This window comes from Aulonocara stuartgranti (assembly GCF_965226115.1).
Source record: "Aulonocara stuartgranti genome assembly, chromosome: 15".
NCBI classification, from domain to species: Eukaryota; Metazoa; Chordata; class Actinopteri; order Cichliformes; family Cichlidae; genus Aulonocara; species Aulonocara stuartgranti.
The window spans coordinates 22,104,305-22,117,935 of NC_138951.1; the positions used below are offsets into that span (position 1 = coordinate 22,104,305).

The 13,631-nt window shown below is 37.0% G+C and overlaps 1 protein-coding gene and 1 long non-coding RNA gene across 5 annotated transcripts in view; both read right to left on the minus strand.

The window, feature by feature from the left end:
• Nucleotides 1–9,904, minus strand: part of LOC309689079 (uncharacterized protein) — a 14,859-nt gene extending 4,955 nt beyond the window's left edge. For 2 of the 4 annotated variants that reach the window (XR_014271242.1, XM_082505240.1), the window contains exons 1-9: nucleotides 9,636–9,903; nucleotides 9,085–9,429; nucleotides 8,684–8,962; nucleotides 8,348–8,518; nucleotides 7,789–7,875; nucleotides 7,582–7,610; nucleotides 7,305–7,361; nucleotides 7,094–7,162; nucleotides 6,831–6,972 (exon numbers count right to left, since the gene is read on the minus strand). Coding sequence is in view for 2 of the 4 variants with exons in the window: in XM_082505240.1 (XP_082361366.1) it covers nucleotides 6,856–6,972; nucleotides 7,094–7,162; nucleotides 7,305–7,361; nucleotides 7,582–7,610; nucleotides 7,789–7,875; nucleotides 8,348–8,518; nucleotides 8,684–8,962; nucleotides 9,085–9,429; nucleotides 9,636–9,696 (1,215 nt within the window). In the remaining 2 variants the exon portion in view is untranslated. Of the gene's footprint in view, nucleotides 1–1,410; nucleotides 1,960–6,495; nucleotides 6,973–7,093; nucleotides 7,163–7,304; nucleotides 7,362–7,581; nucleotides 7,611–7,788; nucleotides 7,876–8,347; nucleotides 8,519–8,683; nucleotides 8,963–9,084; nucleotides 9,430–9,635 lie in introns of those variants that run through there. The other 2 variants (XR_014271243.1, XM_082505241.1) reach the window with 2 other exon arrangements.
• A 1,416-nt stretch (nucleotides 9,905–11,320) lies between these two features.
• Nucleotides 11,321–13,260, minus strand: LOC309689082. The gene is made up of 4 exons (XR_014271244.1): nucleotides 13,176–13,260; nucleotides 12,432–12,521; nucleotides 12,306–12,334; nucleotides 11,321–12,020 (listed from the first exon to the last, which is right to left on the minus strand). It is a non-coding gene; the product is annotated as an uncharacterized lncRNA (long non-coding RNA).
• Nucleotides 13,261–13,631: the final 371 nt, after the last annotated feature.

The window sequence follows — 13,631 nt, forward strand, 5'->3', positions numbered from 1 at the left end:
ATAGTGACATCAACAACACACTTGCTGGATGAATTTGGTTCTCAGTATGGAAGATCTCTAACTTGCCTGTGACGTTTAAACATCAAATATATGAAAAAGCTTTTCCACATTCTACGTTTATTCGATGCAATTTGCAAGTTTTTTGTTATTTCAGTACGTCACAGGGAGGACTCCAGTAGAGGAGAATAGAGGAAGTTAAACGTGTGAAAACTAAGAGCTGAAATAAATGTTTGCATGAACGCATCTCTTCTGTAAATGTAGTTTATTCTGCAAAAGCAGAAAGTGTGTTTGATCATGTTTCTCGCAGCACAAATTAGTTTGTGATGGAATTCAAGTCTTTACGTCCACAATGAAGCATAGTGATACTGCAGCAGTCACCACTTTGAGCAGCTGAACATGAAACAGGAAATTCTTTTTGCTAAAATCTGGTCATAACTAATCGAGGTGTGGATGTTTCACAGGTTAAAGTGATTGGACTGTCACTGCCACTGACCTTTTAAAACTATTTCACAGTAATGTGCCTTTTATAGCTGAGCATCCTACCAGTGTGCTCATAAAAATGTAAATGTATTTAAACAGAACAGGCAGTTAAGTATTTCATGTGATACTTTTATAGTAAAACATAATAATGAGGGCAAAATGGCAATAAAGCACACAGTGAAGTTAAACTCTTGTCATCAGTTACATTGCTGTCACAACCCATATGGAAAAGAAATAGTGAAAACTTATAAAAGACTTGCATAAGATGTGGCCTACTTCATATAATGGATCATATAAAGCTTATATGATTTACTCATGAAAGTGGCCACTTTCTCATTACTTTCATATATTGTTTTAGTAAGTATCCAAAACATACACGTTTCATTTATATGATTTTTCAAGCAATCTTATATCTGTTTTCACTCTTGTATGCTTTTCATACAAGTTTCACACAAGACAGATACAAACTTTATAAGATTTATATATATATATATATGTCTTTTCCATATGGGAATGTGAGCTGTCCACACACAAATGTACACACATGATAGAAAATGCTTCATAAATACTTTCAGTTATATTTTCATGAGTTATAACAAAAACAAGTTGTTACAGATCACATAACGCAGAGTGACGGATGATTTAAGAACTATCAGTCATTCGGACTCTGACAGGTAAATGATGCATCTACATGTTCATGTTGGATGAAGGTGAGATCAAACTGTTTCATTCAGATTTATATGCAGGTTAGAAATTACATTTGCTTTTTGATTATTATTATTGTTAAACAGAAGAAGTGGACTTTAAAGCAGGCTGTAACACTGGAATCAGGTTGAGAGTTTTATGACAAAGACTTTGAAAATGCAGGTGAGGGTGAATGGTTCCAGCTGCTGGGTTTGGTGAGTGGTGGAGGAAGAGCAGGCAGTTATTCCAGAACTGAGTATTTGACCAGGAGGAGGAAATTTAAAGAAATTTAAGATTAGTCAGAGGAGAAAACAGGAAATGCAAAGAAGTCAAGGTTCTTCTATGGAGACTGAGTGATGCTACAGACACACCTAACACAACAATCTAGAAATGACTGAGTGGATGAAAGTGTGTTTAAATGGCTGTGATTAGGTATTTGAGACAGATGTAGCTGATCAGTCTCTCTCTCACAAACACAACATATGGAGAGACAAAAAGAGTAAAAGCAGAGGGAGAGAGACGGTATGTAGCTCGACACGGGAGGTTTATGTGAACATGGCAGGAAACACTGTATGATAAAATCCTCATCTTACTGGATGAAAAGTGGAGTGTAAGGACATTGAAAATCTCGTGAGTCTGTGTTCTTCACATATAAAATGTGATGAGATGATCTTCAGCAGAAGTCGCCTTGTTTCTTTGCTGAGTTGATGTTGATGATCAGTGGAGTCTGACAGAAGCAGAAGGGTCTCGAGAGTTTTCATAGGTCACTGTACCTTCATCTTCATCATTCTGCACCTGTGGAAAACAACACAACACACTTTAGATTCTCTCATATAACTGATATTCATATGTTTGGACTGTTTGGAGTTTTCAGGTTTGTGTCTGCATCATCTCCGTGCACAGATTATTTTTTCTTTAGAAAACCGTCACCCCCCCAAAAAAAATTATTTCCTGAGATAACATGTAATTTCACTCTAACAGTGAGCACAGTGTATTCTTCTCTTTAGTCTTCTCCTGTGTGTATGTTCACAGTTCATAGGAACAAATAACTGCATTTATCAGCTGTAGCGACCCAAAAGCAAAAGGCTAATGTCAGACTAAAAGACCGGATTGAAGTGCAGCGATTATTAATAGAAGCTGAAATAAGGCTCATATTTTCTTGCATTAATATTATTTTACTATTACCCTCCTCTTTATTTTCAGATATTTAGATGTGTCATACTTGTTTATGTTAGCTTTTTTGTTTGTTTTTTTGTTTTTGTTTTTTAATTAAAACTGACGTTAGAGTATTTAAATGCAGGGAGAATAGTCAGAGCATTTTCAGCCAGAATAGAAACATCTGGATCAGCAAGTTGATACGGTTTGTTGAGATCCTGAAGACTGATGTCAAACATGCTCCAAAAATGTTAAAATTGTAAACTCCATTGTAAAATATCAGCTGTCTCTTAGCTGTTTTGTAAGTCTACTAGGTTTAGGAAGTTCATTTTGGAAGTCTAAGTTCCAAAGCTAAGTCTACTACAGGGAGTGCAGAATTATTAGGCAAATGAGTATTTTGTCCACATCATCCTCTTCATGCATGTTGTCTTACTCCAAGCTGTATAGGCTGGCCCTTCTGCCTGCTGTCCATCAGGATATATCCGTTAGGTTTAGGTCAGGTGTCTGTGGAGGTCAGGCCATGTGACACAGCACTCCATCACTCTCCTTCTTGGTCAAATAGCCCTTACCCAACCTGGAGGTGTGTTTGGGTCATTGTCTTGTTGAAAAAGAGGACTAAGGAGGACCCTGAAAAAGAGGTCCAAATAAGCACAAACCGGATGGGACAGCATGTCACTGCAGGATGCTGTGGTAGCCATCCTGGTTTAGTTTTAAATAAATCCCCAACAGTGTCACCAGCAAAGTACCCCTACACCATCACACCTCACACCACTGTGAAGCACCTCCATGCTTCACAGTCGGAACCATGCATGTAGAGACAATCCATTCACCTTATGTGCTTGGCACAAAGACATGATGGATGGAAGCAAAGATCTCAAATTTGGACTCATCAGACCAAAGCACAGATTTCCAGTGGTCTGATGTTCATTGCTTGTGTTTCCTTGCCCAAACAAATCTCTACTGCATCTTGCTTTTCCTTAATCATTGTTTCTTAGCAGTGTCGTGAAATCGATCAATGTAGAGCAGTGTCACAAACCACGGAGGCCCCAGAAAAGTGCAATCAAACGCTGAGTTTATTAACAGCTCGGAGAAAACATCAACATATGTCTTCTGACCAAAATACATGTTGTGGATACTTATAAAGCAGTGGGGTACACGCCCCCATGGCCTCAATTACAGATTAAAATAGGTTCCAGACATTAGTCACAGTTAATGGTACATCTTGTACATCTTTAATGGCTATAAACAGACATAGAACTTCTCATTTTGATAACACCTTCCATACAAGGTAATAATCTCAAGCCCTCAGAGTGTCTGAGGGCTGGTTATCACCTCCAGTCATCTGTTACCAAGTAGAATAAAATATAGTAAGACACCAAATGAGTTGAGGCCTCAGGCCGGACACATTCCTAGATTATATGTATTATATGTACTGCAAGCATGCATTGCAGTTATCCTTCTATGTTCTAGTTTCCCTCAGCATGTATCACCTGGACAGTCACGCCAGTGAAGCTTAATGAACCGAACATCAACTCAAAATAAGCGCAGATATGCAATGTGTATAAAATACTTCCAACCGTACTTGTAATAAAAGTTAACATAATGGAAGGATCCTCAAATGGACATCTTTAATCAACAACTTTAATGCAGTATCAATACTGTGAGAAATATTATTAAATGGAATAATGCTGTAAAGAATGTTATTAATGCAGTTATAATGATGCAGATTATATGTCAGCAATAATAGAATTTCTGTATCTCCACAGCAGCTATTTGACAATAAAGGCCTGGTTTACACAGTCTCCTCTGAACAGTTGATGTAGAGATGTGTCTGCTACTGGAACTTTATCTGGGCTCTAATCTGTGGAGATGTTAACTTGCAATTTCTGAGGCTGGTAACTCAATTCATCCTCAGCAGCAGAGGTAACTCTTGGTCTTCCTTTCCTGGTGTGGTCCTCATGTGAATCAGTTTAGTCTTAGCATTTTATTGTTTTTGCGACTGCACTTGAGGACAGATTCAAAGTTTTATCAATTTTCCTGACTGCATGCTAACTGTCTGGTACATTGTTTTCATTTGTCTTTTTACTGGAGCTTTTTTGGATGTGTTTTCATTAGAAAACATAAAAGACAAGGAGAAACTATTTATAGATTATATGGCAGTTCTGCAGCACTACATACATATATCAAAAATAAATAAGGAGTTTATATTTACACTGTGGCTTTACTGCATATATTAAATATTGCACTGTAATGATGGTAATTTGCATAGTCTGTGTATAGAGCGGAGTAGTCAGCGCATGTTTAAGTTCAGGGTGGTTATGGCTTTTGGAAAGAAACTATTGTTGAGTCTGTTAGTCTTTGTACTTTTGCACCCATACTGCCTCCCTGAGGGCAGCAGGTTGAACAGGTCAAAACCAGGGTGGGAGCTGTCCTTGATGATGTTTGTTGCTCTGCTGAGGCAGTGTGAGGTATAAAGGTCCATCAAGGAGGGAAGGGGGCAGCCAATGATCTTCTGTGCTGCCTTAACTACTCTCTAAAGACCTCTCTGTCTGCCATGTTGCAGTTGCCGTACCTTACTGTGATATAGCATCTCAGCAGGCTCTCAATGGACGAGCAGCAGAATGTCAGCAGCACGTTTGAGTCCAGGTTATACTTCCTGAAGACCCTCATGGTAAGTAAAGTGAATTGCCAACATTGTGCTGTCCTAGTAACGAGTTCCTCTTCCGTTATCAAACTCTCTCTTTGACAACATCAACACGAAACTGTGCAAGAGGAAGTTGTAAAAATCTTAAAAATAAAGCACCTAACCATCCATCTATCTATTCTCTTCTGCTTATCGTTATCAGGGTCTCAGGGAGGAGATGGAGCCTGTCCCAGCTGTCATCAGGTGAGAAACGAGGTACACCCTGGTCAGGTCACCAGTCTGTTGCAGGGCTAAAACACTTAACTGTCTTAAATTAAAATTTAAGAAGTTTAGTTAAATGCTTTCATTATTGCAGCTCTTTTGTAGAAAGCTTTTGTGAGCACACATGGAAACAGAGCAAAAGTCAGTCTCATTACCCTCAAGAATTTATCTTACTCACTATCAAACATTGCAATACTGCTGCAGTCACCACTGCTAGCAGCTAGATGAGAGCACAAAAAAAGATGTGTTAGTGATCTGTGGGCTGATGCTTCCTCATCGCACTTCTGAAGTTTAATTTTATCTTTTTCTGAGAAGTGAAGGGGGAAGTGTTTTGGTCAGAATGTGGGTACAACAGCAGCAGAGCTCTGGAGGTTTGAGCCTATCATGATAACCACATAAAAGTCAGAAACACAAATGGTTAACACACCCAGTAGTCTATAAGAAGCGTCTTTAGGTCCTCATCATTTTTCTGGAGTTTGCTAAATTGCTAAGACTGAATAAATGTTCACTACAGTTCAAAATTCAGATTAGCAGCAGTTTTTCTTCATACAGCTTTTAGTGAATCAGGCTAAACAATACTTAACCACTGCCTTTAATGTCCTGTTTTCAGTCACATTGGTTAATGTGACTGAAAACTGACTAAAAACATTTTTGTTTCTATTAGTTTTAGTGTTCTTACTATTATAACCAACAATGAAAAAAGGAGACTGGCCATGTGTTGGATTTATGTAAGCATCTTTGTCATATTTAACACCTCATTTTAAGTTGATTGTTTAAGTTGCTGCCAAAGCAAAGCATCTGTGTTTATCCAATGTCCACTATTAAATTAAATAAATCCAACATTATCTTTTTTCAGTGAACACTTCAATATGTGCAGTTGTAACAAAATGACACAGGCTCTAAAGTGGTTTCTTCTTAAAATGAAGAAAGTATCTGGATCCTTTATTTAAAGCATTTATTTACAGTGGCAAAAAAAAATTTATTAGTACTTTTTCTTCTTTTTGTCCGCACTGTTCAGGATGCATTTGAAGCTGCGCCTTAGACAGTAATGATGTCATGTACTGTGATAGGATGCTATCAGCTAAACTTTTATGACCAGCAGCAAACAGAAAAGGTTTCTTGGAATAAAACGTCAACACATACCCCTCTGGCAGAAACAGTTTAGGTCAAAACAGAAATATATATGTGTGGTAACATGTCTGTTTTTGAAACATAAATGATTTTCAGTTTGGTGTCTGTAGCTCAGGTGTTAGAGCAGGTCAGCTACTAACCAGAAGGGTGGTGGTTTGATCCCAGTCTGCTCCAGTCTGCATGCCAAATATTCTTGGGCAAGATACTAACCCCATGTTGCTCTCCGATGCTTCCATCGGAGTGTGAATGAGTATTAATGTTAGATAGGGAGCACTTAACTGCTTGGGTGAATGAATTTGTTGTATAAAGCACTTTGAGTGCTCTGAAAGAGTAGCTATATAAAAGTGTTATATAAGTCCATTTACCAAAACAATATTATGTTATTAGTTCAAAACAACCAATACGTAAGACAAAAAAAAATAACCCATGACTTTTCACATTCACTCTCTCATCTAAAAAGTGAAACAGCATCTACCATATCTCTTTTCATGAGCATCATCCTACTTCTTTACATCATTGATGGTGGAATAGAGGTGGTTGGGATCATCTCCAGCAGAAGAGGAAACAGCTTTCACTGTGCTGTAGGTCACAGTGTCACCTTCATCATGACCACGGGACTATAGGAAAACATTACAGAACAAAAAAAAAAAACCATTACAGAGCAAGACAAGACATAAGGCTCTTTGAAAATCATGGTCTTACTGCTAACATCATCCCCACAAATATTAAAAATCTCACCCGGGTTTTACTCCTGGTCCTCTTGGGCAAGCTGATGGAGACGTAGGAAACACCATCATCAGCTCCAGCCTACACAGTGAAGACAAAATAACATCTGCTCAGTAATGTCAGTTTAGTTTAATGCAGTTCAGTTCTGGCTGTATTGACTTTTCTGTTAAAATGAAACAAATATTTAGTGCAAATTTATACTGAGATTAGTGTGCAACCTCACCCTGGTTTGATTGGTTCCTGGTCCAGACTGAGTCTCTGCAGCGTTTAAGCTCAGTCCCTGCTCACAAACAGAAGAGTAACTGTGTAAAGATCTAAATGTTACTTAAATAGTTAAACATTGTCAGTGAGGAGCTGATTCAGCTCACTTGCAGCTTTGTCAGCTGTTCTGTTTCTGATGGTAAATCCTGTATTTTATTTAGTCATTTAGAGGCATGAAGTCACCTCTAAAAGTTTATTAGCTCAATCTCATATGAAACAATGGAACTATTTGAACTCACAGTGTTGCCGACCAGCTGCCCTTCTTTTCCTGAAAAAGAAAAAAAACAAAAAAAAACCCACTGCGATTAGTTTCACATTAAAAATCCATTTTTTGCCTGTTTGCTAACGATCCCAATCTACAAAATAAGAAATCTCTTCAATTCACCATTTTCACATTCTTAACATTAGTTATATTATGTTAAACTATAATCTGGGGATGCTTTTACCTTTATGTTTCTTCCATCTGATGACCACAACAATTATTAAGAGTGCTGATAAACCAACGGGAAGGATAATGAGCCATAATAACAAACCTGAAAAGAGAAAGGTACACCTTGAAGCTGTGAACATACATTTTCCCGTAGTGACCACTTCCTGTCAGCGCTCACAGTCTGTAGGCCTGTGTGAAAGAGCTCTAACTAAATGTCCACCCAAAGCCCAGAGTCCACCTGACATTCAGACTTTAAATTTTAAAATCACAACTGTCACTGAATGTCTCCACCCAAGTGTCAGTCGGATATTCAGACATTTGCTGTTGATTTTGACTTTGTGACGTTTTCACCTAAAGAAATGTAATTACAAAATCAAATAAAGAATGATTGTAAGAAAAAAATAAACACCAAGCTGTTTTTAAAAGAATAGATAATGTGGAGAGGTGCAATATGTAACAATCAAACCAGTCAAAGCATCACTGTGAGGGGATTTGAACACATTCTTAACAGTTTATTGCTCGACAACTTGAATTTAAAGGGTCTGAACAATAAAGCAAATTTCAGATGTCTCTACCTTGTGAGGATTTTTTTGATTCTAGAGAAGATTTTGTTGATCTCATTGTTGTTGTTGTTGTTCTCATTGTTGTTGTTGTTGTTGTTGTTCTCATTGTTGTTGTTGATCTCATTGTTGTTGTTGTTCTTGTTGTTGAGGTAAATTTTGCAGTCGTTGATTTTGTGTTTTCACCTAAAGAAAGAAATGAAATAACAAAATAAAACAAAAGTATTCAAATAAAAAAACCTGCAAACTACATTTACAAAAACAGATAATGTAGAGCGCTGCTATAATTAATAATCATGTGAGTTAAACACGTCTGCTCATCACTGTGAAGCGATTTGAACATAATCTCACCTGTTTTCTCACCTGAGGACTTGAGTTTGAAGGGAAACAGTTGTTCTTCTTTAGTGTGTTTATCTGTCACTTTGCACTTCAATGAATTATAAAACTGTGACTTCTGATCACGGTGAGATCTTTTAAATGTCACAGTCACAGAGCAGGAACCTGGTTTGATCTCCACGTCTGATATTTTCTTTTTACCCTCATGCAGCCACTCCACTGTGTGTCTACAGTGTCCATGTGTCAGCACAGAGCAGTTCACAATGACTTTATTGTTGTTCTCATGTTCAGTCACTGGTGAAGATGGAGATATGGAAAGAGAAAAACAACAGAGCATCATCACTGTAATAAATACTGCTGTAATATTTCAGTTTGTTCCAAGTTTGAACTAAAAACATTATGATGTAAATACTCACTGTTAATAACAGACAGATTAATCATATAGTCTGAACCTTCTTGTTGTCCTCCTCTTGTTTTGTACTGTCTGCAGGTGTAAAGACCAACATCCTCAGCTTTGACCTTCTTTATAAGCAGAGAACAGTTCGCTGTAACACTCAGTCTGGTGTATTCAGCTTTAGCATTTTCATTAATCTGTCCATGAACAACCAGCTCTACTGATCGTGTCTGTCTTGAATCAGTGAATTCCCAGGTAGTATAGCTGCAGTCATGTTGACCATCTATCACATTTTCACAAGACAAAGTGATGTCATGTCCAGCTCTGGCAGCTCTGAAGGAGGACAAAGTCTGTCCTGTTGTTTCTGCTGAGGATAGGAGAGTGAAATGTGACAAACTATAACATGAACACTGCAGTTAGATTAACAGTTAGTTTAAGGATTATTTTACATCATTTATTTCTCATCTTTTCTTTCCAAGAGTCCAGAAAACTCAAAGTTACAAAGCAAACACGTCTCTCTCAGTTAAAGGAAGAACAGACTATTGTGTGTGTGTGTGTTCTGTGTTTCCTTACCTGTAATCTGAAGCATCAGCAGCAGGAATGAAGACATTTGAATCCACATGACTGCAGCCATCGTACTTCTCTGTCTGTCAGTCTCTACTCTCTGCTCTCACATTCACAAATGAGACAGTCTCAGACATGAACACAGCTTCAACTTCCTGCTCACTTCCTCATCAGTGGTTTACTCTTCATCACTTGTTCTGAATTAATTTGTTTTGCTGCCTTCAAATGTTATTGTCCTCCCTCTCTCTTTATTCATAAAATGAATAATTGAGCTTTTAACAAGAATGTGTGTTGATGCCCACAATGAAACATGTTGATACTGCAGCAAACACCACTGCAGCAGCTGGATAAGGAAACAGATAAGATGTGTTAGTAGTCTGAGGCCTGAGTTTTTCTGAGAAGTGAAGGGGAAGTATTTCTGTGAGAATGTGGGTACAACAGCAGCAACGCTCTGGACGTGTGAGCCTCTAAAGTTGACCACATAAACATCAGAAACACAAATGATTCACACACTGATGGACTAACAGAGCTGCCTTTAAGTCCTCACCATTTTATTTTTGCTGAGCTGTGGATTCGAAAACACACATTATATGACACACACGAGTAAAGCTTTGAACGTTTTTTTGAATTTGCAAAACTACTTAGACTGATTAAATGTTCACAAATGACAAATGTTAACACACTGATGAGAGAGTGACTGTCGTTATTGTCGCCGTCATTTTGAACGTGTGGAAAGTTGATTTAAATCAGTCAGTTTTTAGAATACAAATTCATTACATTAATTTCAAGGTGTTTTAATATTGTGTGAGTATAAGTTGGAATCATCTGATAGGAACAGTGAGAGGAGATGAATTTGTTTGTTATTTAGACAAATGTCAGCAGTCAGTACAAACAGAGGAGCTTAAACTAGTAGAGTCAATGTTTTATATGGAGATGAAAGAACAGGAAGTTATACTGGGGAGAATAATAGAAGCACACTTGTACTGTGGTCAGCACTGCAATGCTGTGGTGTGTGTGAGGTGTCAGAGAGAGACAGCACTACAAAACACAATGATAGTCATCACAGCTAAAGTGTAACACATAATGTTAATGGTTTAATGTGGAGCAACAAAACGTGGCTCCTCATCCCAGCTGAACAAGCGAGGGAGAGAGAGAGAGAGAGGAAGGCACCTTTTGATAGGATGAACCTCGTACACTATGTGCACATCTGTGCCACATCAGTAATCACTCAGTCTTCATTAAGGTTCAGTCTTCCCTGGGTGACTGTGATGAGGACGTGGTCAGTCTGTCCAGTTCTTGTCAAGCTCCAAGTATGTGTTTTTCATTTTTACATTGATCTGGAGGTTACTCTAATAATAAGAAGATAATCAAATATTTTTTTCTCTCTTCAATTAAAAGAAGATTCATTTAAAAACAAAGAAAAAATGTAGTTTGACTTTCCCATTTTCTTGTTTTCTCTTGACTACATTTCACATGTCTTGGTGATTTTATGCGACGTAATGAGAGACATGGAGCCTGCGAGGAAGAGAAGGTTCTGTTTATTCCCAAACAAAAACCAAATAGAACAACCTTATGTGTGTTATCATTTTTATTTTACCCATTTATTAGTAAATTTATTCTACATCTCAGGTCAAAACATACATAAAAACACACTACACATACATTATAATATTTTATATATAAATGTGCCTGTCAACTGGTTTATTTCCTTAACATGTGGAGGTAGGACCTCACAAACTTTATTCCCAACCTATTAAAGGATTGTGTTGTACATTAATTTGAAGAATGTTTTTTTTCTTTCTTTATTTTGTTTACAAATATCAAGAAGTAACAAGAAAAGAGAGACCACACCCTGTATATGTTTAAACAGAACAGTTTATGATATCACACAAAAGCTGTCAGCTGAGCTCTGTAGAGTGAGCAATCATGATGAAACAGTTGTAGATTCAAGCTGCTCTTCAAACTTTTGTCCACCAGATGTCACCAAAGACGACTGTGTGCACTTCAGAAAGCTTCATTTAGACGTCACTGCCACCTGTTTTTCTCCTGATCTGTTTGACTTGTCACCTCTTGTGCAGTTTGCTTAAAGGGTTTTATTGGCTGAGTGGATTGTTCTGTGATTCCTCTGTGTACATACATCGATTATCATGAAAAAGGAATAAATGATTATTTGAAGTTATTTTTCTTAATAGTTGAAGCTAAGTGCACAAAGAAAAGAATTTTGCTCCTACATATGAGATAAAATCAAAAAGTAAATGTCAGGAAATATTAAACATATGATTCATTTTTGTGATGAGTTGATGTTGAAGTTGTTGATCAGTGGAGTCTGACAGAAGCAGGAGAGTCTGCAGTGTTTTCATAGTTCACTGTGTCATCATCTTCATCGTTATGCACCTGTTTAAAACAATACTACACACTTTAGATTCACTCTTTGAAATGCTACTTTTGATCAGCTCTCTGATGGTTTATCTTATTATTAATTATTTATTATTTAGTCTCAAAATTCTCCACATTTCTCAATAAACAATAACAGTAACAAAAAAGGTTATAAGTGTTTCTGCAACCTGGTTAAAACTGTGTATTCTGTTTTTTTTTTCATTTGTACATCCACAGTTAAAAAAGAATACATATCACTAACGTGTTGTTTGCTCTGTGAAGTTATAACAGAGTTAAACTCACAGTGTTTCCTTCCATCTGTGTTTTTATTCCTGAAATGACAAAAATCACAAAAGAGAGCTGAAATAATTAACCTGCAAGTTTATCAAAGCTTTTCTTGTATAAACGTTTCATCTGTGAAGTTCTCACCTTTGGTTTTTGTCCACATGTTGACTGTAACAGCAGATATTAGGAGTGATGCTACACCCACAGACACGATGATGCATCTGAACAGAAAACCTAAAAACAATGAAACCATTTAGATTTCAGCTTTTTGTTCTGTGAAAAGAATAAATGCTGTGATGAAAACATTCAGTTTTGATATTTTTGTTATTAGATTAAAATATTAAGCCTGCTCTTAAGACCGATAATCAAATACATAAATAAGTTAAATGTCCTTACAAGGCACTGAAAAATATTTTTATTTGCATTTAGTTTCTTTTTTAATTTTTCTTTCTTTTTTTTTCTTTCATTTATCTCAAATTGTTTGTGATGAAACAAAAATATAAAGATGCTGAAAAAGTGATGTTGATCAAGGTTCACAGAATTAGAGTGATAATCTGTTTTTGTAGGGACAAATCTGCCTCAGTGGTTTCTGGCTGTAACTTTGTGAGATCACTTGCAAAGAGAGCGCTGCAGCAAAAACCTCCTGGTGATTTCTTTGGTCACTCACAGTTTTCATAAAGACAAACAGAAGCAAGCATTTGCAGACATGTCTGCATCTTCTATGGAAACTATGGCCAACTGTGTTAACCTGCTAGTGACCAAAGCAATCACAATGAGGTTTTTCAGTACAGCACCATAGACTGATTTGAACACAGTCTTAACAGTTTATTGCCCGACAACTTGAATTTAAAGGGTCTGAACTATAAAGCAAATTTTAGATGTCACTACCTTGTGAGGATTTTTTTGATTCTAGAGAAGATTTTGTTGTTCTCGTTGTTGTTGTTGTTGTTATTGTTCTCGTTGTTGTTGTTGTTGAGGCGAATTTTGCAGTCGTTGACTTTTTGTTTTCACCTAAAGAAAGAAATGAAATAACAAAACAAAAGTATTCCAATAAAACAGCCTGCAAACTACGTTTACAACAATCCGGTTGTTCAGTCTGACGTCACTAGCCGTGTCTGGACCTAAACTCCACTGCAGGTCCATATATCAAACGATCACTATGGCATTACTGAGAGTTGAAAAACTGTCTAAAGTTTTCATCTTTAATAAAATGATCAGTGTTCTGCTCTACCAGGTGTAACAATTGAGTTTAACATCCAGGCATCCATGAAAACTGAATTTATGACATTTAACGGAGTTAGAAGTTAGTAGGGAATTAGCTCGCTAGCTTCTATCTAAATACAA